This window comes from Pezoporus wallicus, unplaced genomic scaffold (assembly GCF_028554395.1).
Source record: "Pezoporus wallicus isolate ANWC-B61680 ecotype Strahan unplaced genomic scaffold, APGP_CSIRO_Pwel_v1 contig_6464, whole genome shotgun sequence".
NCBI lineage: Eukaryota > Metazoa > Chordata > Aves > Psittaciformes > Psittacidae > Pezoporus > Pezoporus wallicus.
In genome coordinates this window covers 3,966,926-3,994,226 of record NW_026642130.1, presented here as the reverse complement: position 1 = coordinate 3,994,226, position 27,301 = coordinate 3,966,926, and the positions used below count along the sequence as shown (strand labels likewise).

At 41.9% G+C, this 27,301-nt stretch overlaps 1 protein-coding gene across 2 annotated transcripts in view; it reads right to left on the bottom strand.

Moving 5' to 3' along the window:
• Positions 1-12,780: 12,780 nt before the first annotated feature.
• Positions 12,781-27,301, bottom strand: part of CDC5L (cell division cycle 5 like) — a 31,502-nt gene continuing 16,981 nt past the window's right edge. For both annotated transcript variants that reach the window (XM_057427505.1, XM_057427506.1), the window contains 2 exons: positions 14,921-15,133; positions 12,781-13,248 (listed from right to left, as the gene is read on the bottom strand). In XM_057427505.1, coding sequence (XP_057283488.1) covers positions 13,144-13,248; positions 14,921-15,133 — 318 coding nt within the window. In that variant the 3' untranslated portion in view covers positions 12,781-13,143. The remainder of the gene's footprint in view (positions 13,249-14,920; positions 15,134-27,301) is intronic.

Sequence of the window (27,301 nt, the reverse complement as noted above, 5' to 3'; positions counted from 1 at the left end):
GTGTTGTCACCATCTTCATGCAGTCTGAGAGCTTCAAATGCAGCAGTGATGCTGGCCACTGGAATACCACAGAAATATCAGCTAACGGGTCTGTGTCCCTGTGCCACAGGCCTCAAATAATGATACAGAAGGAAGGAGGATCTTGAAGCTTAGCCCCAGGGGAGTCCTTGGCAAATGGCGGGCTTACAAAAACTAGCACCGGTAGTTTAAGTAAGTCCCATCTCCACTCCTGCAGGAGAGAAGGAACCTGCTGGTTCCAAATCTTGGAATATTCTATTAATGAAGACTTTGGTGCAGGGGGAAATAAATTAGTCAGCTCTCAGGGTGAGAGTCTTAAGGAAACAGGTTGATAGTATTGAGAGAAAAAAAGGAACATTTTAAAATGTGAGTTAGATATGCTCGAAACCATCTAAAGCCTTTAAACCATGTCAGAAAAATGTCACTGCACTCCTTTGCTTCAACAGTTGCAGCTGTTTCACTATGGTAAAAAATCATCTTTTAAAAGAGATGAGTCTATCATGAATTAATCATGCTATCCTACCTGACAGCATTACGCTGTATCCATGCCAGCATCTGATGAGGTGGTCAGGGACTGCTGATGGCTGTTTCTTCATCAAGGAAGCGCAAGCCAGCCCAGGGAGGATGGGTTTGGGTCTGTACATTCTGGAAGCCATGGCAGTGAGATGTGTAATGTGGTTCTGCATCCCACAGGGTAGGATGTTCAGCCTCAAAAGAGGGTCCCGTCACCTTGTCACTTTTGGGGTGAGAGAGCAGCTCTTTCTTGCCTACTTTCCATTAAGCAGTTGCAGCACAGGGCCACAGGTGCTGGACCCAGTGATCTCTATTGTCCATCTGGTAGGATGCTCCCTTTGAGACATCAATTCTCAAGCTTTCCTCAGATATCAGCAGAGATCAGGACCAATTACTAACATAGTTATCATACTGGGAGAAAGAATTTAATAAGGGCATAGCCATACCCCACCTTAGGGACAAGGACAGGAGTGGTTTAGTTTTCTGGCACCGATGTGGTCATGCACTGCAAGGAGGACTCTGTAACCCCAGTGGGGCAGGCAGCAAGCAGCAAGCAGCAAGCAGGTCCAAGGACTGCTCAGATAGTTTTAGTTTATCAGTGAGTGGATATAGTAAACATAGACAAAACCGACCAGAGTCTTCTAACCTCTTCCTTGAAGTGCTCCTGCCTGCCTGGTGTGGAGAAGGGAGAAGAGGATCTGAGTACCTTGTTGCTACAGTGCAAAACTGGGCAGCTCCTGGTCCAGGCATTGCTTCCCAGCAGAGAGCTATGGGGATACTCTCTTCCAGCTGCAGCTGCTCCTCCTCTTGGTTTTTACTGGGCCAAGTACTCTGTTGAGGAGCTTGAGCCAGCAATGGCCAAGGACCAAATACGTCACCTGAGTCCCATCATCTCTGGAGTGCAGTGATGCCAGAGAGAAGGCATTTGAGGTCAGCCCTGCACGTGTGACAGGAGCAGAAAACCATCAGGACACACTTTTTTTTGGTTTTTTTTTCCTGAATTTTGCTGGCACACATCTCATGTGTCAGGTCATCCCTTCACACATACACATGTGTGCGCTTCATTACAGCTCCTTGTCTCCCTCCTTTCCTTCGCTTTGCCCCACTTCCCTGCTGTATCCTCCTTCCACCCTGGGGCTTGGAAGCTTCGTTGAGCCTCTGCAAGAAAACTGTTTCCAGCTGTGGGCTGTGACAGGCTCTCAGCCGCTATGCAGCTGTTCTCAGGCTTCTGCTCCCTAAACCAGCAGGACCGGTGGGGAAAGACTGATCCTTGCTGCTGACTGTCTTCACAAGCAGTTACATGAGCCTGCGTTAGAAGGTTGCCTTTGGACATTGCCAGCAATAGGCACAGGACCCTTCCAACAAGCTAAACCAATGAGCAGGGCTACAAGAGCTAAAGGAAGATCTCAGCAGGTGGGTCATAGCAATCTGATGTCATCCACACCATTAACGCAGGAAGGGTCTAATGGATTCTTGGGAAATTTAGCCTTCTTGAAGCAAATTTGGCAAAAAAGGATCTTGTATGTGCTGTGGCAGGCAGCTCTGTCTGTGGCATGTGTTTTTCCCCATGTGGTTACCTATCGACCTGTTACTGATTCAGTCTGGTTGGATGTCAAATATCATCAAATTCTGAAGGAAGTTGTTCAAGCCTCCTTAAAGCACTCCCTCTGGCTTTGACCTTGGTTACTTGGGCCACCGAAGATCAGATTTATGAAAGGTTAAAATTCCTGTGAAGCATTTCAGCTAGTTTCCTAAGGTAACTTTCCTTTTGTGCCAAAGGCTCTCCTCAGTAGTGTCCAGACAGATTTCTCCTTGAAACCAATGGGACAGAGGTGCTGAATTTGTGTTCCTGAAGACAGCAGAAATAGCCCATGTACACTGGTTGCTCCAAGAGGAAAACCTAAGTGCTTGCAAATGGACCTTGCAAATAATTTAGCTAGTTTGGCCCCAAAAGCTATCTACAGTCATTAGGCCCCCTCATTTCTTTGTCACAAACATGTCACAGAACTGGCCCAGGCTGGGGGCTCCTTTCTAGTCTAAACAGCCACCATGGCTTGCAGAAGCCAAAGTGTCCCCAGAAGTGCCAGGTACAGTATAACCCAACCCCAGTTTGCAGTGTAAGTGGCTGTGATTACATTCATCCTTATGCTTCAAGACTTTGGAGGTACCACACAGTATCTGTGATCCAAAGGCAAAGTCCTTTAGAGAAATCTGCCTCTTACAATACCAGAGGGATGGCAACCTGCTGTCCTGCTGGAAAGGACTTCCTAGTAGGTAAGTAGATGCCTCCCAACCAACCGGCATCTCTTGACCTCTCCTGGACAAGTCTTCATCATTATTTGTGATTATCTTTTTCTTGGTGTTCGTAGGACATGTGTCTGCCTGGCTCAAGCTTCGGCTGCAAACCCTTGTTCTTCTGTCTGAGTTGGCAGTTTCCTCAATCACTGTCACAACCGCCCCTTGCGTGGCTGCATTGGCTTGGCTGTGCTCCTGGGATCACTCATTGCTGCTGGAACAGAGGAAGGCAGGCAGACGCTTGTGCATTCTCTGGTGATGCACAATCTGTGTCCTGTGGTCACTGGGTAACCGTAAAATTAAAACAGATCCTTGCTGTTAACCAAGAGGCATTTGCCATAAAAGGAAGTTAAATATAGTGCTGGAGGGGTTTGTTTGCTGTCAACAATACTTTACAGGACCTGATAGGAAGCTGGATTCACTGCTCTATCCTCAGTCCCATGATTAAGTTCATCCCCAGTTTAATGTGATTTAGAGTTAGGTGGGATTTTTTTGTGCTAATAGTAGGTTGAAGGACTTTTTTGATTTTTGCCTGGACATTGGTAGCATTGCCATTGTTAAGAATGAGAGAATAAAATCCACAGAATGTGCTACAGCAAGCATGAAATGTACAAAATACAGTCCTTGAGCCTCCTTTTCTCTCTGTACAATCCTTTCATGAGGTAGAGGATGGCCACCTACTCCCACCTTCCTATCTAGAAACCAGGCAAGAGGCCAGGGCCAAAAAATTCTGCCTTCACTGGAATTTGGATGTTTTTCAGGCAATATGGTGATGTCAGATGGTTGATCTCTGTTACCTAAAGTCTGGACCTTCATACTCCTAACGGTGCTGAAGGTTTGGCATGTCCTCTGGAAAGGCACTTTGTCACACAGAAATGACACACTTGTGTGATTAAATATCTGCTACAGGTACAGAAACTGGCTAGGGCCCTCTAAAGCAATGTTTCTGTAACACCAGAAAGCCCAAGGCTGGGTTTAGACGCGAAGATGCACCACAAAGCAATACCTTTGGGATTTAGCCCACAGAACTGGGACCTCAGAGTGATTTCTGAGGCACATGGGATCCATCGAACTCTGAGAGCTGGGCACATAAGTATTAAAGGAACTATCTCCTCTTTTACCACTGCTCTAGGTTTGGGTTGGAAGAGACTTTAAAGCTCATCCAGCTCCAACTCCCTGTCACAGCAGGGGCACCTTCCACTAGACCAGGGTGCTCCAAGCCCTGTCCAGCCTGGCCTTGAACACTGCCAGGGATGGGGCAGCCACAACTTCTCTTGACAACCTGTGCCAGCACCTCAGCACCCTCACAGGGTAGAATTTCTTCCTTACATCAATCTATTATGTACCCTCTGTCAGTTTAAAGCCATTTCACTTTGTCCTGTGTCGTGGTTTAAACCCAGCCAGACAGCTCGTTCACTCACTTCCCCTCTTCTTGCCCTCCCCCTACTCCCGGAGGGACGGAGAGGAGAATCAAAAAGAATGCAACTCCCACGGGTTGAGATAAGAACAGTTTAGTAACTAAGGTATAACACAAATCACTACTGCTACCACCAATGATAATAATGATAAAGGAAATACCAAGGGAAGAAAATACAACACCTCATCACCTCCTGACTGATAACTCGCCCCCCCCAGCCCAACCAAGCACTGACTGATACCTTCTCCAACCCTGCACTGTACTAGCCCGTCCGGGTAACTCTCAGTTACATCACACAGTATCACAGTATGCTAGAGATTGGAAGGGACCTCAAAAGATCATCTAGTCCAATCCCCCTGCCGGAGCAGGAACTCCTAGATAATGTTAGACAGGAATGTGTCCAGGCGGGTTTTGAATGTCTCCAGGGAAGGAGACTCCACAACCTCCCTGGCAGCCTGTTCCAGTGTTCTGTCACCCTCACTGAGAAGAAGTTTCTTCTCAAGTTTGAGTGGAACCTCTTGTGTTCCAGTTTGTACCCATTACCCCTTGTCCTATCATTGTTTGCCACTGAGTAGAGCCTGGCTCCATCCTCGTGACACGCCCCCTATATATATTTATATACACTAATAAGGTCACCCCTCAGTCTCCTCTTCTCCAAATTATAGAGACCCAGCTCCCTCAGTCTTTCCTCATAAGGGAGATGCTCCACTCCCTTAATCATCTTCGTTGCCCTGCGCTGGACTCTCTCCAGCAGGTCCCTGTCCTTCTTGAACTGAGGGGCCCAGAACTGGACACAATATTCCAGATGGGGTCTCACCAGGGCAGAGCAGAGGGGAAGGAGGACCTCTCTCGACCTACTAACCACCCCCTTCTAATACACCCCAGGATGCCATTGGCCTTCTTAGCCACAAGGGCACAGTGTTGGCTCATGGTCAGCCTGTCGTCCACTAGGACCCCCAGGTCCCTCTCCCCTACACTGCTCTCTAACAGGTCGTTCCCCAACCTATACTGGAACCTGGGGTTGTTCCTGCCCAGATGCAGGACTCTACACTTCCCCTTGTTATATTTCATCAAGTTATTCCCTGCCCAACTCTTCAGCCTGTCCAGGTCTCGCTGGATGGCAGCACAGCCTTCTGGCGTGTCAGCCACTCCTCCCAGCTTAGTGTCATCAGCAAACTTGCTGATAGTACACTCAATTCCCTCATCTAAATCATTGATGAATATATTAAATAATACTGGTCCCAGTACTGACCCTTGAGGCACTCCACTAGTTACAGGGTTCCAACTAGACTCTGCCCCATAGACTACAACTCTCTGGCTTCTCTCCTTCAGCCAGTTCGCAGTCCACCTCACTACCTGATCATCCAGACCACACTTCCTCAATTTAGCTGTGAGGATGCTGTGGGAGACTGTGCATCCTGGCCATGACGTGCTGTGGTATGGAATATCTCTTTGGCTAGCTTGGGTCAGGTGTCCTGTCTCTGCTTCTTACAGCTTGTCACTACAGGCCCTTGTCAAAAGCCCCTCTCCAGCTTTCTTATCAGCCCCTTTAGGCACTGGAAGCTGCTCTCAGGTCTCCCTGGAGCTTTCTCTTCTCCAGGCCGAACAAGCCTAGCTCTCTCACCCTGTCTCCAGAGCAGAGGTGCTCCAGCCCTCAGAACACCTTTTTGGCCCCCTCTGGGTTTACTCCAAGAGCTCCATGTCCTCCTTATGTTGGGTGATCCAGAGCTGTATGCTCTAAATTTAAAACAAGAAGACCAGTATTGTTTCTTTTTAAGTAAAACACCAGCACAAAAGTTAATAAAAGTATCTGAGGTCCCTGTTGTAACCAGGATGAGCTAAGGACATAGAAGCAGCATGATTTGAAGGGAGAACATCATTCAGTAAAACAGCTGGAAAAGGGAGATGAGATTCTAGTTTCAGAGTTCAAGACTTCATGTATAGCTGTGCTCACCTGAATGGTTTAATGAAAGACCCTTCCTTTTCCCAAACCCTTGAAAGCGCTTTGGTAGGAGCACAGACCAAGGAGGAGCTAGCCTGTTCTGTGCTAAAGATTGATTTAGTTGAGCTTGAATTAAGAAAGAAAAGGGAGGGGGCACAATCTATGAAATAATTTAACTTTTATTTGTATCATTTTATGGTCTGCCATGCAGATTAATTAATGTGGCCAGCAAACTCACTCTTTTTTTAGGATCCAGCTGCAGCGATGGTCTTGCCCAAGACCTAAGATAATTAATGAACATTAATAGATAAGACGGAGACAGCTTTGAAATCAATGCTTTATACAAGAGCCAGATATAATGAAGATCAGTGCAATAATTAATTAAAATAAAAATCATACAGCTGAATTACTCCAGGGGTGCCTTTGTGTCTGAGGTTCAACCAGTGGATACAGTCCTTTTAATCAGAATTAGTTCTGGAATAGATTTTGCTGGCCATAGAGCTAAAAACATAATCCTGGCTGGCTCATTCAGCTTTATTAAGCATCTCTGACTATTTTTCAAAGGAGGATCTCTTTCTTCTCCTGACAGAAAGGCTCATCAAATGCAGACAGGGGAGGAGAGGAAATCTCAGCTTCATTGAAGTTGAGGCCAAATCTCCCATTGGTTTCACTGGGGCCACAGTCTCACCTAAGCGCCATAACACACTTTAAAATGCTACTGGCATGACAATTATACAAAATAGACCCCACGTTTCTCTTCTGGGAAAGAGAAGTGGGAGGAGAAGAGGGGAACCTAACACACACGTTTGTCTGATCCTATGAGGCATTTACCAGTAGCATGTACTTGGCAAAAGATCTGATGTATGACCTGAATAAGTAATAAAATAGTCTGTGTTTCCTCGCGTCACAATTCGTAAATGCTTTCAATGTACATAAATGATCTTAAAAGAGGTACTTTCATTTCCTCTGAGGAATCTTTGAGGAATCCAAATACATCAGAACCACGGTTGTAACTTGGAAACCAGAAGGTGATCTAATGAGGCAGACCCTGTCTAACCTGATATGTGAAAAACCTTTGACTTTAACTTGAAAGCAAGATTTTTCTAACCCTGACACTAAGGTATCTCTTAATAAATTATATATAAAAATCCCAAACCAGAAAACACCCCCTAACAACTGGCAAACAATCAAACCTACTATGAGTAATCATACCAGCAGCAGAATTGATGCTGTAAAACACTGCTTGCACCCACTTCTTTACCTTTTCACCTACTGTGAGGATAACAGTTATGCCTGAGGCAGCAGGAATTGGTTAAAGCCACCTCATTTAAATACATCAAAAAATTAATGAGCCATAGGCTAGCTGGAGGGGAGAGGAGAGACTCACAGTGCCTGTATGCAACCAAAAAGTGAAGCTCCTTTTTATTCACTGCTACTCCCCTTTGTTGCAGTTATTAACACCCTGATTCAACAAAGAGCTTAGAGACCAGGTTGAACTTCTGAAGCAGTGGGATAATTTTATGTACTCAGAGGAGATAGAGGGACGGATTGGTTTACATACATTTTAAGTACATCTTTTGAGTCCTTTTCTGAATCAGGGTCCGATCTCACTCCCATGCGAGTTAACGAGTATAAGTCTTCAGGACCAGCAGAACCAGGTGTTCTGTTGTTCATAAGCAAAGGTACGAGCTGGGGTCCTAGAAAGGCAGAAAGTACATGTCTGGAAACAGTTATAAGGACACTTTGCTTTTAGATGTGTATCTAGCTATTTTTCAACATGCACTTCACTCAACTAAGAAAACAGAGGAAATGCTATTTGATACTTCACTTTTAAATCTGGCTTGGAAGACAGGTGCTGCTTTGAACCCACAGTATGGAAGATAACTGCAAGCTGGATTCCCAAGATTAATGTGAGGCGGATTAAGTCCAGACCACAATAATGTCATCTTCTCCAGCAGCATCACTGTCCTGGGATATCGAAGGCAAGCCAAAGTTCACACACTAGTTTAAGATACCGCTAGCTAGTTTGCAGCCAAAGCAAGAAGTTCAGACATGGGTTTGGATGCATTTTATTTAGAAATCTATGTTCAAGCTATGTTTGCAAAAAGCAATGAATCCCCAGAGTTTATCATCAGGGGCTCAGATCCAGCTGAGTCAGTTACAGTGCCTAATTGTGGGTGGTTGCCTCATGTTAGCTGCTTGCCTTGAAGCACTACAGGCCATGTTTCACAGTCACTTTAAGCAGATAATGAAGTGGGACAGCCTCCAACAGAGGCAATTCTGCCCCACTTCCACCTTCTGTTGCACTTCCTACCTTGAAAGCTGGCCCAACTCATCTGTACACAGAACTGCACAACTAAGGTGGATCAACATAGCTAAAACCAAAGGTGGCTGCCCCAGTGCTTGCACCAGCAAACAAGGGTGCGAAAGCAGAATAAGCAGGAACAGCCAAAGACAAGATGCTACTTCTGCTGGCACTGCTTAAGTCTCTGTTTAAAGAAGCCAGAGAACTAGAGTGTATCTTGGCCATTGCCAGCTGGAGTGACTAATTACAACATCAAAACAGTGCATGTTTCACTGGAGATTTGCTACCTTTTGAAGAGCTGACTCCAGCTCTGCTGGATTTCTCACAGGGAGCCTCCTGTGCCTTAGAAAAGTCTCCCCCTTACCTCCAGCTCACACTTGATTTTTGTTTGTGCATATGGATGAAACACTCAGCTGTTATAATTTAATGCTACTGTACTACTAGCTTCCTCAGGTACCCGTATCCAACTAAATTGAAGCAACGACAGCTCCACAGACTTTGAAGCAGGATCCAGCTACAGAATTGATCCAATATGCAAATGGCGAGTCTGATCCCAAGAAGAGAGGAAAATCATCAGCTGAAATTATTTAAAGACTTGCAGATATATCTTGGCATGATAAATGGAAATGAAGGAGTTTCTCAAAGAGAACGTTAAATAATTCTCAAAATAATGGTTAACACACACAGCACAACCCCCATCCCACCTCTGTCACTCAGTCAGGTTACGGTTTACCCACTGCAGTAAACTGTTAACTAGTTTGCAGTGTTTGTGGTTATATTTGTTATTGTTCTTGGAAACAAAGACCAAATCAGAAGCTTAAAATAAAGATTTGGTATCAAGGTGCGCTGGTCACTCTGGTGTCCACCAAACACCTGCATCAGATTTACAAAGTATTTTAGAAGGAGATTCAGGGAGCATTGTTTTGGACATAAACTGGGCCTAAGTCCAAGAAAGAGATCTAGAAAGCCCAAGCTCCATCACCACCTGCTGTTGGAAGCATTGATATCTACCAGCATTCAAATTTGAACAAATTTCCTAAGCACTCCTGTTTAAGCTACCACACCTGAATTCCTTAATCTGGGGATGTCCTAGCCAGGCTCTGTTGCTCCATTCACATCTCTCTGAATCCAACAGACATATGCACAGACTATCCAGTGTGAAGTTTTAAGAGTGCTTTCAGAAGATCTAAGACTTCAAGTGGGCACTGAGGCTGTGAATGATATCCAGGACTAACCAACCTCAGAAAATATCTCAAGCATCTGACAGTGATGAGCTACTGCCTTGTGGCACTGAAATAGTTCTGGAAAAGGAGGCAGGAGTGGTGACATAGTCACACCTCTGCCAATATTTTGTGTCTGCAAATTAATGGTCCAAGACTCCAGTATTAGTGATAGAATCACAGAATCATAGAATAGTTAGGGTTGGAAAGGACTTTAAGATCATCTAGTTCCAAACCCCCTGCCATGGGCAGGGGCACTTCACACTAATAAATGTCACTCAAGGCTCTGTCCAACCTGGCCTTGAACACCACCAGGGATGGAGCATTCACAACTTCCCTGGGCAACCCATTCCAGTCCCTCACCACCCTAACAGGAAAGAATTTCTTCCTTATATCCAATCTAAACTTCCCCTGTTTTAAGTTTTAACCCATTACCCCTTGTCCTATCACTACAGTCCCTAAGCAATAGTCCATCCCCAGCATCCCTATGGCCCCCCTTCAGGTACTGGAAGGCTGCTATGAGGTCTCCACGCAGCTTTCTCTTCTCCAGGCTGAACAGCCCCAACTTTCTGTCTTCATAGAGGAGGTGCTCCAGTCCCCTGATCATCCTTGTGGCTCTCTTTCAACAGTTCCATGTCCTTTTTATGTTGAGGACACCAGAACTAGGATAAAGTCAAGATGGGGAAGAGGGAGTCTTTATAGCTTAGTATCACCTCTGCATTTTCTGTCCTCTGGTCATTACAGTCCTGATTACAGCAGGGCCCTTTTAGGACCCTCAGCTATACCTGACATCAAGCCTTCTGCAGCACTCTTTCTGAGCTCAAGAAGTACCACAGGGCCTTAAAGCACTTTCTGTACCAAAAGGGTCTGTCCCTGGCTCACAGCAGGATTGGTTGGCAGCCAAGGGCAGGCAAAAAGTCGAACCAAAGTACAATTGAGCTTTAGGTGAGGCAAGAGACATTGTTTTCCTTCACTAGTTTTCTTTCATTACTGAGATAGGCAGAAACTTCCAATCAAAATTCTGATTACAAACAGGGAAAACAGTGTAAGCATTTTGTAAACAAGCTGAGCTGGAGAAAACACTGAATAAACCTCCTGTAGACACCTTTCAAATATAACCACCTTGTATCTGCTGCTTTGCACGCTAAAAATTCTTATCTGCTACAACTAAAAACTGCTTAATTGTATGGGTTTTAAGAATGAAAAGTCTCTTGTAATCTATCAGTCCTTCTGAATTTTCCATTAAAAACTATTTGCTAAGGCAGAATGTTTGAATACCTGTCTTGCTCCAAAGCTGTCAAAAATACAGGAAACTTCAAAGAGATTTTGCTGCAGCCCTAAAAAGAAAGGAAAGAATTGCAGCTGTGGTATCGGTAAGCCTACCAGGCTTTTCTCTTAATATCTCTAGCTACCACATAACCACAAGAACTGTCATGATGTGCATTTATATGATTTTTCCTTTTGGGTATCACCACCCAGACTAAAATACCCCATACTAAAAGGTCGATGCTTAATACTTCTTTCCAGATGCGCTCTGGTTTAGTTAAATATTTAATTCTGAATATTTCTAGAAGAATGTAGTCTATAATTGCATTAATACTTCAGAAGAATGATGCCCTGGTGAGTAAAGGGAAAGATATTTAAGGCTGGCTCTGTAGCTGCTCCTGCCAGTGACCAGTAGAAATCAGACAGGTCACTTTTAAAAGAATCTGATTACCACTGGTAACATGGATGGCACATAAACAGGACACAGGACCACAAACCTGACAGTGTCCCCCAGGACAAGGCCTAAACAAAGTGACATTCTGTAACATGATAAAATCGCAGACAGCAAAGTCTTCATTTAAATTCAAGTATCTACAAGCAAAATTTGGTGATGCATGCAACTGGATGTATCTAATTGCTGAATTTTTTGTCGTTAAGAACACAGTTTTGCCTTTTTCCCTATGCAGTTCCACAAACAACTACTCAAAGGACCCAAAGTCTAAGAGCTTGAAATAACATGGATCATTGAAGAAGTGAAAGACATCTCCACAAAGATAAAAATATGAAAACAAACCTCTAATAAGATGCTTGACTCTGGTAAATGCTTGTATCAACAGCATTGGGAGTGGCTGGCAAAATTTTCAACTAACATCAAACTTAAGTGTAGTCTGACTAGACAGTACTTGGAGAAAGATTTTGGATGAGATTTAGAAAAGTACTTAAAAGAATAGGAAATAATGCAGTCACCCCTTTCAATCCCATCCTTACCCTTCAGAACAGTCAAACCAGCAAGAAAATGAAAACCTGTTGAAGTGTAGAGAGGAGCTGTAATCAGGAAGCTTTGCTCCAACCCATTCCACAGCTGTTCTGGGCAACAAAGCATGAGTAACCAGCTCTCAAGGAGCAACAGAAAATACTACCAAGGATCTCAAAAGCATTACATGTTCAGGACGTACTCCACAAACCCCTAAATGATGGCACACAGTGATAACCTTGTGAATGTTCATGTCTGCAGTAGTAAAGTAACTATGTTCCCAGGATGCTCCCAGGCTAATTGGCACAGCACAGACACATGCCATTAAGCTACAGGGGCTGGCCACATCCTCACTGCTGATTGAGCATTCCCAGTGTCCCTGGCCTACACTAATTCACAAACCGTGACCTGGAGGTGCTCTGAAGACACGAGCTGATCAGAGCAGAACAGAGCAAAGGACAAAGCTAAAAACTGAACACAACAAGCAGCTGAGTTCCAGTGCTTGTGGTGTGTAAGAGTACGGATGTAGTCCCTACAACCATCATCCACAAGGTCTGGGCCAAGGTAGATCTGTGATGTTACCCAAGTTCTTCTGCGCACTGTATAAAAGCAGAAAAAGGTTCATCAACCAGATGGAAGGAACATGCACCATGAAAAGATTATTACATGGACTGCAATTATCCCACACAGGTCCTTTCTACTACAAATTACAGCCTTGGGAAATAAAAAGCAGCAGCAAAGAAAGGGAAGAAAGACACTCTACCAGAAACACAAGAGGCCCGGGATAGAGGAGGATTCAATTTTAGTTGAAAGACAGGCATTTTGTATCTCATTTTTTAACATTCCAAATTTATTCCAAAGACATTATTCTGCAGGCATGTATCTTACAAGTTTAAGACTGGTAAAACACTAGGAATAATGTGATAACCCTAGCAAATGAAGACATGGCTAAAATCATAGCAAAGTGATTTTTTTTTTCTTTTAATAAAATTTTGGCCATTTCAATTCAATTTTTAATTTTGGCCAAAGACATTCATACATAGAGCATTTTGAATAGTCCACTAAATGAACAAAACTTGACAAGATGCAAAGAGCAGACTACATTTGATTTCTGCAGTACAGTAGTAAGAGCTGCTGGAGAAGCATCTGTACACCTTAAAAATGTTACATCAGCGATGAATGGAATTTTGTGCTTTAATACTTTGCTTGAAATGTCTCTTTATCCAACATGAAGTCAGCAAATCTCTGCTGGAGCTCCTTTTCTCTCTCCTGCTGCCGTTGCACATCTTCCTTCAGACACTGCAAGGAAAACATAATTAAGAAACCAGTCAGTTTTCCCAATGGTCACACGATGAAGATCTTTACCAAGGGTTGTATTTTAGTTCCTTCAGAGGAAGGGGTCAGAACTGAGATAAGACACCACTAAAATTACTTATTTTAAATATAAATGTAAAACTGAGAAGTTGATGAGAGCATCAAGAACCACAGTTACTTTATTTCAAATGTCAGGTATCCTAACCTGTTTTTGACAACAGTTAGTATTAAATGCCTCAAAAGGAGAGATTTCAAATAGGAAACTTGACACAAGTATTGAATTTAACAGTTATCCATGGATTCTTCTTCCATGAGTTTGTTCAAAACATTTTTTGGGTAACCTTCTTAATCAACCCTGCTTCCTGCAACAAGGCCTTCTTCCACTAACTACGTAAGGCATGAAGAACTACTGCTTCTTCTAAAACTGCCAGTTGCCAGTTCATTTCATCTCCCTTCACTTTTGTTTCAGGAGAGGCAGTAAATGTATTCTGAGGATTATCCCCAGGTAAAGTCCCATTTACTAATACCAGGTGCTATTAGTAGCTATCAAGCTATTTAATACATTTTTACTGTTAACTTTCACTAAAACAATCACTTCTGAATTTGCAAACACATCTATGAGCATTTACAGTCTTCGTAAGAACAGTTTTTGGAATTGATATATTTTATCTTTTTTTTAGCAAGTGGTTGGGAAGATCTGAGACTCAAGTTAAAATTACGTTGAGTACTTGTTTCTTGGAAAGCAAGCCTGGCACTGACTCAAGCCTAAGACTGCATCTTGGTTGAGGGCTGCCTTGTTAGCCAAATAAAGCATAGAATATCCAGGAGATCCTTAACTAAGAGCAGTGGGTCTGAGGCACTGTTTTCATGTATCTCAGACTATTTCTGCTAGTTCCTGGCTGAAGTTAAGGCTGCTTAAGAGAAAGTTATCTTGCTTCTTAAAAGCCATGCCAACCAGTTAGAGGCCAGTAAGGCAGGTGGCATTATCAGGAGGTCCACATGCAAACGTTGTTAGTTAGCAACAGGACCACAGGCAAATGGCCTGAACACCGAGGATGGCTCAAAACAATAACTACAGAACAACCGCTCAGCTTCTGAAACAGAGACCCATGTTTAAATCAGTACAATAACTCCATTTCAGTACTGGCTTTCCAGAAGTCCACCCACCTGCAAGTCCAATGACAATGTTAGCTTCAGGGAGTAATATAATTAACATGTGAAAAGAAAGGAGAATCTCCTGTAGTATGTTGGCATTTGGTCCCTTGACTTTTAAGGAAGTAGAAGGCTTTAGACAAGTTTCAGATCTACCTTAAGTTCTGACAGTAATTAAAAACAAGACAAGCCAAATTAAGATAGATACGGAACTTCTGCTGATTTGCATTGCAGAAGATTAATAAAATAAACCACACAAGGAAACAGAATAAAAACAAATTTAAAGAACACAATAGTAGATTAGTCCCAGCTTCTAATATATGCATCAGAGAATCTTTGATATTGAAATGAACAGCAGAGGAGTCGTGTCATAGCCAAAAGTATAATTTTAAAAGATCATTAAAACTTGATACAAACTCAGGCTGTGAACCTCAGAGCCTTGTAAAAACATCTTTTCCACAAAGCGCCTGTATTTGACCTAACATGTTACATTTAGGAATCCCACCTCCAGTCTCCGAGGGATTGCAGCATCTTCATGTTTCTTCAGTTCCTCGAATGTACGTAGTTCCAGATGTGCCTGTTCAATTTGGTCCCACAAATCATTCAACTGTTTGATGAGGCCCATTGCCCGAGACTGATAACCACCAAGCAAGATCTTCAGCTTTTTCTCCATCTTGGCAGCCCTCTTCGCTTCAGTTGTCATGTGACCTCTGTTTATCTGTCAGAAAGAACCCAAGAATAGTTTTATCTACCCAGAATTCAAAAGCCAAACAAAACAAACCAAAAAAGTAGCAAAAATATATCTGTGGAACTCCATCAAGTTGATTGAGTTCTTCGATTTCTATTAACAAATCATACTGCAGATTTTACAACGACCTAAATTTCTGGATTAAAAGCCTTACAATGTAAATAGATTATTCTGGGGGATGAATATTCAAAACAGGGGTGATGACACACGATCTGAGTACCGCTTTACAGACAGGAGTTGCTGCAGTTGCTGAGTTAACTAAGCAGCCGAGTCACATGTCAGCTTGCTATGCCACATCCCGCTTACACAGGAGATGTTCTATGCCTTAGTAAAGTAAAACTAAATCAAGGTATTACATTCCTCCTTTTCCAAATTATATTCTTAGTCTGCAAAAGCAGCTACATCTTTCAATCCCTCTGTCTATTCTAACAACATTCATCTAAATCATATTTCATATAGTAAAAAGACATTCTGTGATTCTATGATGAAACTCAGAACCACAGAGGCTGAATCACCTACCCTGCCTCATTTCTTAAAAAAAATCAAAGATTTGCTGGTGATCGTTCTCATATGCAAAGGACTTACACTGATTAACCAAAACCAAGAAGGTTTCCCTGCTTTGAACTCTACAATTACCCAAGGTATCATCTTTTACCAATTAAACTAAACTGCACTGGGAAGGAACTACTTTCCTATCTGTTCTTTACAGCTGTAACTACAGTCACCCAGCCAACCTCAGCCACTAGGACCAGCGCAGCCATCACAGTCTTATGCTCCAAGCTATTGCAAAACACATTTCATCAACCTTTCAACCATCCCAACTTTAATAACACATGCTCTATCATACAGCTGTATGTTTCTGTGAAATGCCCTACTCCTTAACAATTTATTCACTCACTTGAAACAGTTTTAGTAGGTGGTGCAGAGATAAACAAAGTGAATGGTCAAGGGAGCAAACTGTTAATGGGTGAGTGAAAGAGAAATTTGACTTTCTGAGCTGTCTAGTTTGCTCCTGGGGAGAGAGACCCAGACTGCTATGCCTTTCAGTTTCTGTTTGCAATGTAGACTTAAGCTATGCCCAAGGTGCTTTAAGCATACAGAAAGGCGCCTCTTTTTCAATATTTATATAAATCTAGAGAAAATTAAATAAATAGATTAGGGATTTGTGAGGATACTCTCTAATGGAAAAGTATGAAAGCTTTGAATGTTTCCAGTGGTAAATAATATGCTATTACTGCAACAACAAATACAGCTGTGCAGTAAATTAACTATTTTCCAATTACTATTTCTTGGATGAAAAATGTGTGTTGAGAGCCACTGACATTTAGAGATCGTGGAACAGATGGATGCACAGGCAAACAGAAATTTATTTATAACAGAGGTCTAATGTAACAAAGATCAATTGTCCCATGTTGCTTCACAGCATTATAGACAACATAAAGTATGCTTGGTGTGAAATGAAACTGCAATCAGAATGTCAGTCTCCTAGAACAGGTTAAAAAAGACCATTTAGAAAAGTTCAACTATTCTGTTGTCCTGAGGGATGATCTGTCAATAACCAGATTTTCTAATAAAATGTTAAATACTGAGTACATGAAATACAGTTATAAGCACTATCTCCACCATACAGAAAAGAGACTGGATCAGGGCATTGCAGTTACAAGTCTTGAATTACCTGTATTCTCTAAGCATCACCAGTAGCAGTGGAAGTACTGTCTCATGCTCTGGGATGGTCTCACACTTTTACACACTTGAGCTGGGATTCACTTTTCTCAGCTTTAGACATCAACATCTGAGCTTGCTGCCCAAGATCTTTCCATAACCAGAAGACAAACTGGCAACTCTAAAGCATGTATCATCTGATCCAGGGCCTCGGAATGAGAAGAAGCATGCTACTGAAGTGCTCTTCACTGATGAATATGGGAGGACAGATGGCTTGCTCAGACAGCATTACCTAAGGTCAGGTGGATCAATCCCACTCTAAGTGTGTACTGTTTTAATGTATGAGATATAATAAAGCTTTTTTTCCTCCAAGAAAAAAAAAAAAAATCCAGTTCAACTGTAATACTTATTATAGTATCAGACCCTGACTACTTAAACACTCCTGAAATTTTCAGACAATAAGAACTGGAGTTGATATTTTTAAGTTGATCTGGGTATAGATTCTTACTTTCAACTACTAGAGCTCTGTAGGTTTTATACTGCTATTCAGACCTTGCTTTTCTACTGGCGGGGGCGGAGGTGGGGGTGGGTGGGGGGGTGGGGGGGGTGTGTTACTGGGGGAGAAAAAAGCCTCCCAAGTAGCTATCACAAGAAATAACAGCCCCTTCGTCCTTCTCTGCTTACAGAGAGAAATGCGAACACTCACCACCTTTCCTCCCCCATCCCAACTACAAGATTTTAGGACCTACTATGAAAAGGTCAAAAAGAGGTCTTAGCTTTTGTAACAAATACTATTTATTCAAAATTGCTGACTGCTGCATTAATGCCAACAACTGCATATAATTTTAGCTCAAGCTTCGTAAAATTTTAAGGATCAGATACCAAGCTAAAAATTCCAAGCAGTTATGAAGAGGTGTGTTTAAACAGTAGTCTACATTATTTGCTTAAAGCTAAGAAATAGATTTCAGTAAAATCTGACAACCATTTGAACCTAGCAGAAAACTAAAGACTTTTGAAAGATTTCTCCACTTTGTTATTTATTTTGTGCTGCTCCTTGGCCAGCTTTGGTTCTGCTGACTTCTGTACCAGCTATAGCAAAACAAGAACAGAATGTACAGACACGGGTTAGGATGATATATGATGTTAGGGCAAGCATGAGAGCCTCATCCCATCCCAAATCCCCACAAAAAAGCCTTCCCTCAGGCCTAGTAGAGTTGTGTTCAATTTCCAATACTACACTAGAGATCCAAACAAGAGAAAACAGAACACAGCAATAGACATAATCAGAGGTTTATAAAACATGACCTAGAAAAGGGAGGCTGACTGAAAAAACAGGATAGATCTTTTGTTGTTTTTTTGTTTGGGTTTTTTTCCTCCACCTTACAAAAAATAGCGAAAATTAAGAAAAGACACAACAACATGTTTTAAATATCCCCAAGATCATTGTGAAAAATTAGTCTGTTCTTATGTCCACTGAGAAAGGAAGAGGGATTTAAATTTCGCATGGAATTCTTGGTTACTTGGAAGGTTTCACTAAGGACAACAAAGAACAGGGAAGACTGCTATGAGAACAAACACGCACCAGGAGAGATTTAAGAATAACTGGCCCTGAGGAAGGAATGGCTCAAGTGCACTCAAAACTGAATTTTCACATTCCTTATTTCACTGAGGACGCCCCTCCTCAGTTCAATTCAAAAGCATTGGTTTTCCCTTTACTGACTGTTTGTGTCCATTAAATGTGGAGCTTCTGGTAATCCTTAAACAGCATCAAGCTCTCTTGTCTTCTCATTGATTTTCTTAATCATGCCTGATGGATAAAAAGCATGACAGAAAACTGCTGCATGTTCTTACCAGGGCCATAGTTAAAAGTAAACCAACTTGCTCCTTGACCTTGGAGAATCAACATATTATAAAGCTGCTTAGCTTCTCCAGAGAAATCCTCTGCCAGCTTCAGCTACGCTGGCTGAATAGGTTACTTTCAGAATCTATACAGGACTACTCCAAATGTTACTATAACTTCCTTCCTTACCTCAGACCCACAAGAGGCCCTCCCATACTCAATTCTGCTGGCAGGAGTAGGTTTAACTTTAAGTAGCAGGGTTTGTGAACTTGCCTCATATTGGCTCAGTCAGGCAGAGTAGCTGGAATGAGACAATACACACTCAGATGACAGCCTTCTGCCCAACACCAGGTTACACCAGTACTTCAAACCACCCCAGGGACAACGATGATTGTAACACTGGGGCATCCTCTGTGTATAATCTGTCTTTATAAGCTTGAGTGTGCAGTCTACAATAGCATGTTTTTAAACAAAAATTGCTCTACTAAAATTAAACAAATTGCTCTACTTAAAAATATTTTTCCATTTCCATGCTCTTGGACAGAATTTTCCGTTTTTTGGCTTGAAACACTGCTCTATCTGTCTACAGTTGACCAGTCAACACTCTCTGTAGAGCCTGCCTCTTACCTCTGAGTTAGTAAAAAAATAATAGTGAACTCTGCTGGAAACTGAGGCTTGGGGTTACTATCAAACAAAAAATTGCATTCCCAGAGTAGAACAGCATGGTCTCAAATCTGTCAAACTGACATCAACACTCACATCAGCTCAACTCATCAACTGAAACCACTCCATGGTTTGACACAGCTTCAGTGCGCTGTTGCAACACTGAAGGTGCTTACTTAACACACAAGGGGGTATAAAGATCATTAAGAAAAGGTGCTAATTACTAGCAGAGCAGTCAAAAGAGGAGAGAGCATGTAACTTTCAGGTGACAACAAATTTTCTCATGGAAAGATCTGGTCACAGGTGATCCTTAAATTAAGGCACTGCCGGTGCGCAACTGCAACTTTGCAATCAAAACTAGACCAAATATTCAAAGCTTGCATGGAAATATAAAGCTACCTTTCCCCATTTTAATAGGGAAGCCTCAACCTAAATTCCTATATTGCACTTTGCTACATAGATTATGTATTACAACCTACTGATCTCATAGTCAAAACAAAACCCAAGAGCAATCTCCATGTGAACTATGTTTCAGAAATTATGGCAATTAGCTTTCAAATGTCATGACATGAATTGGTAGGACTGCTGAGTAAACACAGCACAGGGTACATCAAAAGCAAATGCTCCCACAGGAAGTTCACAGCATCCAACTATCTAGAACTAGAATAATCCAGAAAGTTACCACATTGTTAGCAGTCACTGCTGATCTACAACGATGACGTGAAATCCCACTTTGAATATTTTTATTTCAGAAATGTTTCTAAGACTAGCAATATTATCAGTGATATCACATATAACAATCACAGTAGAAACATGTCTAGAAAAGCACAGTTTAAGAACATCAAACAATTTATTGTTACTAAGCTTTTCTGAAAACTCTTTACAAACAAACCCAAAACCGACCAACAAGCCAAACCAAAAAACCCACAGTACGATCACAGACAGCAACAGCTACCTCGGACTAACAGCTTTGATTAACTGTAATCAACATGGGTTACTACTGTATCTGATGAGATAATATGGCAGTAAGCACAGTGTAGTTACCTTCAAAAACTATCACTGCAAGCCCAGAGTTCTTGTACTGGTCTCTTCCAGAGAAAAGGCTAACAAGTCTTGTCAAGGTCATGCAATAAACAAGTTAACAAACTGCCTCCCTCTCAATACATACCAGAAGTGCCATGAGAAGCCTGCATGATGAGTCACTGGTACTGCAGCTAACAACAGATATAAATGAAGCAAGTTACTTAGTGAGCAGCAACTCACACGGGCCTGACATTCACACATTCTGACACTGCTCATATTAGGACAGGCTGGAAGTAGGAAATCCTGATTTCACCAACCACCACAGAGGAATCTATGGTTTCCATCAAGACATGGAAGGAAAAAACCTCCCACCATACTATGAAAAGTGGACAAAAAAAAAAAAAGTAACTAATATGCAGTCTAAGATTATTTTTAAAGAACTATTTTATTGCTCATTTCCAATGTTTGGGAATACCCTAGACGGAGAACATGTAGAAAAAGACTTTTTTTTTTCTATACAAAGTTATCCAGCACCGCAAAAATGATGACTTGGAAGGCTAGCACAACAATCCAATTTGAAGACAAATTTCAGACTCATAGGCAAGATCACAGAAAAAAGAATATGAAGAACCCTCTTACTGACAGTTATCTGCTTTCTTTCAAAGGTCCCAAAGTCAATAATAAGAGAACTGGTATGAAATCAACTAGTAGCGTTTTCCTCAGACTTAGTTTTGTTTCGCTCCTCTGAGGTGCTGTAAATGCCTCTCTAATAAATAAATAAAAAAACAAAACAACAACAACAAAAAAAAAAAGGAAAGAAAACTCGGAGGGAAATTCAACTCTAAAATGGGCCAAGCTGCTCTCAGGAGGTACCTCATCTTTACTGAAGAGAACCTAAGGCAATTGCAACTTTGTTTAGGTAGGAGGCTAAAATAAGGTGTATCAAATCTGAACTCATGGGACTTGCTCAAAAACAGGCAAATAAAATATTCACCTGTGCTAGAAAGAAAACACAAGCTTTTTGGCTAAATCCATTTATCTTCCCTGTCAATTTTTTCTTATTGTAGACATAAGTTATCATTGGCAATACAAAAACTTTTATTACTTTCCTCATTATAGGTTATGCATTACCTCCACTGTAGATCTCACAAATACTCTAAAATTCTGAAAGCAAAGACGTGATGTATATTACAGCTAAGCTGATCCAATATCCAACTCCTCTGGAAAGGGGTCTGCTGCTTAATCTAAAATTACTTTGTTTTCGGCCAATTCAATGAACTGATCCAGATTACCACATAGTTACCAGAGCATGGGTACAAGGTTACCGGGAATGGCAGGTGGCAGCCGGACAAAAATAAGTAGCAGTTTGTTCCAGGGCAAGCCTGTTTCACCATGAGACAACCCTTTCAGTGAAGACAATTTCCTAATACCCAAACTAAACTTTCCCTGGCACAACATGAGGCCACTTCCTCTCACTGCTTGTTACTTGCGAGAAGAAACTGACTACCCCACCTCACTACAACCTCCTTTCAGATACCTGTAGAGGGTGATAAGGTCTCTCCTGAGCTTCCTTTTCTCCAGGGTAAACAACCCCAATTCCCTCAGCTGCTCCTCATAACCTGTGCTCCAGAACCTTCACCAGCTTCGCTGCCCTTCTCTGGACACACTTCAGCAACTCAGTATCATTCCTGCAGTGAGCGGCCCAAAACTAAACAGAGGATTTGAGATGCAGCCTCACCACTGCCGAATACAAGGGGACAATCACCCAGTCCTGGTGGTCACACTATTTCCAATACAGGCCAGGGTGCTGCTGCTCTTCTTTGCCACCTGGGCACAAGCTGGTTCATGTTGAGTAGACTGTTGACTGAACCCCCACATCCTTTTCACTGGTCAGACTGAGCCCTGTTGTTCCCCAGATCCTCCTTCCAGCCCTTCTTGTATATGGGCATCACGTTTGCCAATTTCAAATGCGTCAAATGTTAAAACATCCTAGCTATAGAACAAACCACATGATAACCATTCTTGTATATAGTAAAAGTGTCTTCACACACTGGTAAATTCCTAAGGGATGTGCCATATATCTGCGTTACCCAGGAGAAGTATATACCCTCCAGAACTGCTAAATACACTTACTTTGATGATCAACTGTACATCAAGCAAAGATCAGGCACTGCAACAGTGATCTTGTATAAACAGCCAGCTCTATCAGATTCTGAACAACTTGACAGTGAGGACAACTAACATCCCTCATAGGTGATCCTCTGGTGCCAACTTATGTTTGCAGCAGACCTTATAAATAAAAGCATATTCTGCAAGGGCAACACAGGCAACAAACGAATACATGTGACCATAAAAGCAGACTGCTCAGAGATTTCACTGTGTTTTAAAGGGTAACATCCCTATTCCTAATCTTACACATTCTCTTAGTTTCTCCTGGTGTTTTCTCAGTAACAGCACACCCAAAAACTCAAAAGAAACTGAAGCTTTAGAAGCATGTAAACTAAAAAGAAATTAAAACACAGTCTCCAATAAACTAGTAAGCGAGAGTATACCAGGTAATCCCTAAAACTCTAGCTAAGCAACTGGTTTTCATTGTAAATTAATTCAGAGGACTTGGGCTACAAGTAAAAGCAAAAATGGACACTTCGGCCAGGTAGATTACCATCTTGGTGTATCTTGGATACTGCAAAGAGAAGATCATTTACTGTGCTCTGTGTATACAGCGTAACTAAACCTTCTTCCCCTGTAGACTTTCAATAGTGTTTATAATTCAGGAAGCAACTGAGATAACGATGTTAACTATCACAGTTTTAATAAAAATATTTTTATGCTGCAAGCCAAGTTTATGAACCTTCTTTAAAGGAAAAGTAATGCTGGAAGGAAGTTTCTACGTTATGAACTAGAAATTGGAAGTAACTACCTTGTTAAATAGATATCTCTACTGCCTCATTTCATCTGATAAGGGTCCTAGTTTAATGTACACCTTAGGTAGGAATGTTTTTCTTTATAAATATATTGCTTGGAAGAGAGGGGAGTACAGGTATTGCAAATTACTTTGAGCATCAGAAAACTCCCATTTCTGAAATTACTAGCTCTGTAGTGTAGCCTAGCCTTGAACAAATATACTAGACTTTTAGAACCTACTGGGCAGATCAGAAAATTCCACCAGGATTCAAACAAATCTACGCTGCACCACTGACACACAGTGAGGTCACAGGGATTCACCTGGATGGACCTGAAACTCCCCATTTGTAATGCAAAAAAGTTCACGTACTAATTTGGTAACACTCTTAAGCCACGTTAAGTAACATATTCAGAGTCCAAAACTCTCCAAATAAAGGAGTAGTGAAAACTATTACTAATACAGAGGAGTACATTCCAGTATTAAAACTATTGCCGAGTTGTACGTTACTGCCGCTGAATCCTGGATAGGATATCTAGCCAAACAGAAGCTCTCCACAACTGTTCCACTTTGCCTCCTCAAGTTCATCAGAAACAGCACAAATCTGTTTGTGATATCACCATCAATCTCAGAAAAGATAAATGTCATGTCAACATATACAAGGCTGCCATCACTAAATCACTCAGGCAGTGAAAACAGGCCAATTAGAGAAAAAATGACTGTTTGTCCACGCCATCAATCCACACAGAAATCTCTGAGCAATGAAGACAGCAGTAGAAATAGCTGGCTTTTTAGCACAGGATCTGCAGGGTGCAAGCAGTCCCATATGGAAGTATTAGACAGTGACTACCCAATGTGCAGCTGTCTCCAGCAAATGTCACTAAACTGTCATTTTTTTTTCCTAATGATCTTAGTACAATATGAAAGGGAAAAAGCAGCCCCAAAAGCTGACCAACATCAGTTCCTGTTGCTGGCAAACTCTGTTTTATAGTTTCTACTCTTCTCTCAAAGGAAGTTAAAGAGTACAAGCAAGTATCTTGGGGTATTGAAAGCTGAGCTAATATTCCTGGTTTTCATTAGGGTTGCTTGATACTTCCCATTAAAATATCTATTTCAACTGATAGTGCTTTCAATTTTCTTTGGAAAAGCATTAAAACAAAGGTGGGTTTTACCATTGCTGAGAATGGGTTAGGAAAAAAAATAATTGCTGTGCTTGTCTCATTGTATATTCATTTGTTCATTAAACTGCTATGCTTTTTATTTTAAAAATGATCCAGCTGGTGACCTATACTTACAAAACCGTGTATCTTGCTTTTAGGAAGGGCCTTCTAAATAGGTCAAGCAACAGAGCTGCACTAAACTCCATTTTGCGCACACTTGGGAGAGATTTTCAGCTCAAATTTAGCTTCGCAGAGTCCACCTGCACTCAACAGTGAGTTGTGAAAGGCAGTGCACCTGCAGCTGCAGGGCGCAGCCAGCTCTGCTGGCCCTAGGTGCCTGACTGAATTAAGGTATGTGGTATTTTGAACACATACACAAGCTTCTTCTCTCACTTTACAGTACGTGCAACACATAATTAGCCTGGTCTAGAGGCACGCCAAGCTCTCAGCTAACCTGAGGAGATGTAGCTGCGTTAGTGACACATGTAGTCTCCTGACTGCAGCAACTGAACATAGGCACAGCTAGCTGGATTTTTTTAGCTGTTTCCCACGGAGTCCCATGCAACACTGGTAGCAAATGAAACAATATTTTTTTCTCAGCAAGACCTTGGATTTGTATTTTGCTTCCTGAGTAACTGCCTTCTGACTACAGAGCAGAGCAAGCACTTACAGCACGAACAAATACAACAGGAGTCAGATGAATGGATGACTTGAACTTTCTTCTCTTCAATATCCTTAATAAACACACTACTACCAACTACTCATTCAAATATTGGGAGGACATGAACAAAAACCAATAGCACAAGAAAGCCCACACAGAAGTAACCAATGCAAGAAATAGTGTGCAGCGTAAAAGCACAGGGCCACACACTGAACAATAAAGAGAAAACAAAATATTCAATAGCTACTCACTAAGCAAATACCATCCACCCTGTGCAGTAAATGACTCTGTGGAAAAACTAGGCTGTAATAATGAAATTAAAGCCTGTCTCATAATGCATGTGCATAGGCAAATTAAGGCTGTTTGTGCATCTCCTGACTTTGACTATTTGACTTTGCAACTTTAATAATGCACTTCTAAAGCAGTTTTGGGCGTGAGGTATTTAAATTTCAAAAAGCATTTGTACACAAATGAGGTACAGCCCTCCGATCGCTGGCCTGACGCCAGCACAGCCCCTGCTGCCGTGCAGGCTGGCTGCTGCTGCGCTCAGACACTGTTTTGGTGAGACGAAAAGTTGAGCAGAGCAGAGCGTTCAAGCAGGGGGCAGCGTTGGGCAGGGCAATGGTGCTCTCTGCTGGTGAACAGAAGCAACACAAGCGCACCGGCATCAACACCCTCCGGCTACTGAGCTACCTGTCGGTGAGCGCCTCCGGGACCGAGCGGGTGACTAACAATGGTGGAGTTTGTACCAGGACGACATTCTTGACAGATAAACTTTACAAAACACACATTCACGCTTTATTTCACGTGTATGAATCAAGTGAAAATTCAGTGTTTCTGGCCTCTCATATTATTTCTGTGGTAGCAGCTGTTTGAGCAGAGTTTTCCTTCTAGCAACAGTAGCTATGTTGATGTCAAATACAGAGTAACTTTTTTTTTAAGTTTCCTTTCACCATGGAAATAATAATATGTTTATATTTTATATATATAATAATCTGATGCTGCATAATTTAGGGAAGCTTTGGGGCTAAAAAGGTATTTTGGAAAGTAGTTAATATGAATTCCTGCAAGTCTGAACAAACGCATTCTGTGGTAAGAAACCATTCAAAACCACCTTACTTCTTATCATGAAAGCACTATATTTGTGTGCTTTGGGTGAAGTGTTTGGGTGGAACTCTAGAGAGGGCACACAGGGCAAAGGAATTCAGCATCAAAGTGTTTGAACTTTCACCTTCTACTTAAGTGCCCCATACTTCAAATTATTTCCTCTCCACTTCCAACTCCCTCAATCCCAGGGCACCAAATCTTAACAGCTTGTTAAGATCTGTGACAGTTGCATTTTGAATAAACTGATGCAAGTATGTTGACACTGGAGAACACTACTCCGTAACTCAACAGAGGAGGATGGTCAGTTCTTGGTCCCTTAGTACCAGTGCCCTGCACAGAGGACTCAGACTGTAAGGCGACACACTGGCAAGATGTTGCTACCTGAAGTCTGGCATTTAGTACTTGCAGAATAAATTAGTTACAAAAACATACAACAGCAAACTCAAAATTTGAGTTTAAGATGCATTCAAAAGGAAGCCTGTTATTATTTCCTGATTAACTGAAATTGGATGACAAACATCCACTGTACAACTGTTGTTGGAGGGAATCACTGGAATCGGCAGAGGATGCCAGTCTGGTGAGAATTCAGAACTATCTGGACCTATACAGAAGAGTCAATCAGAAACCAAATCTGAAGTCTGAAAGAGAAGTTAAAAGTGGTCTGGCGACAGAGATGTTGGGTTTAAGCATCTTTCTCTGAAGTATCTCAGACTGGTCACTAAGAGGGACAAGGCATGAAACTAGACAGATCAGGTGTTTGTTCGGCTAATAGCAGAGATTAAGAAAACAGCAAAAAATCCACATGGAATTATGAGAGAGCAGAACCTGACCTGCTCTCCAGTTGAGAATCAAGTGGGTGAGACGAACTGTGTTACAGCTAATAGTGCAAAGAGAAACTGTGTGGGAATACTCTGGGGATATTTTAAGAAAAGGAGGAGGGTGAGAAAATGCGATTTGAACACCTCAAGGGCATCTATGAACTCCCTCAGAAAACTCCTCAACAAAGGATCCGAATGATTTATAGAGTAATCTGTAACTCTTACGTAGAAAAAAAGAAAACACATGGGGAGAAACTTAGAAAAAAAAAAAAGGGGGGGGGGTGCAAAAAGCAAAAAAAAGT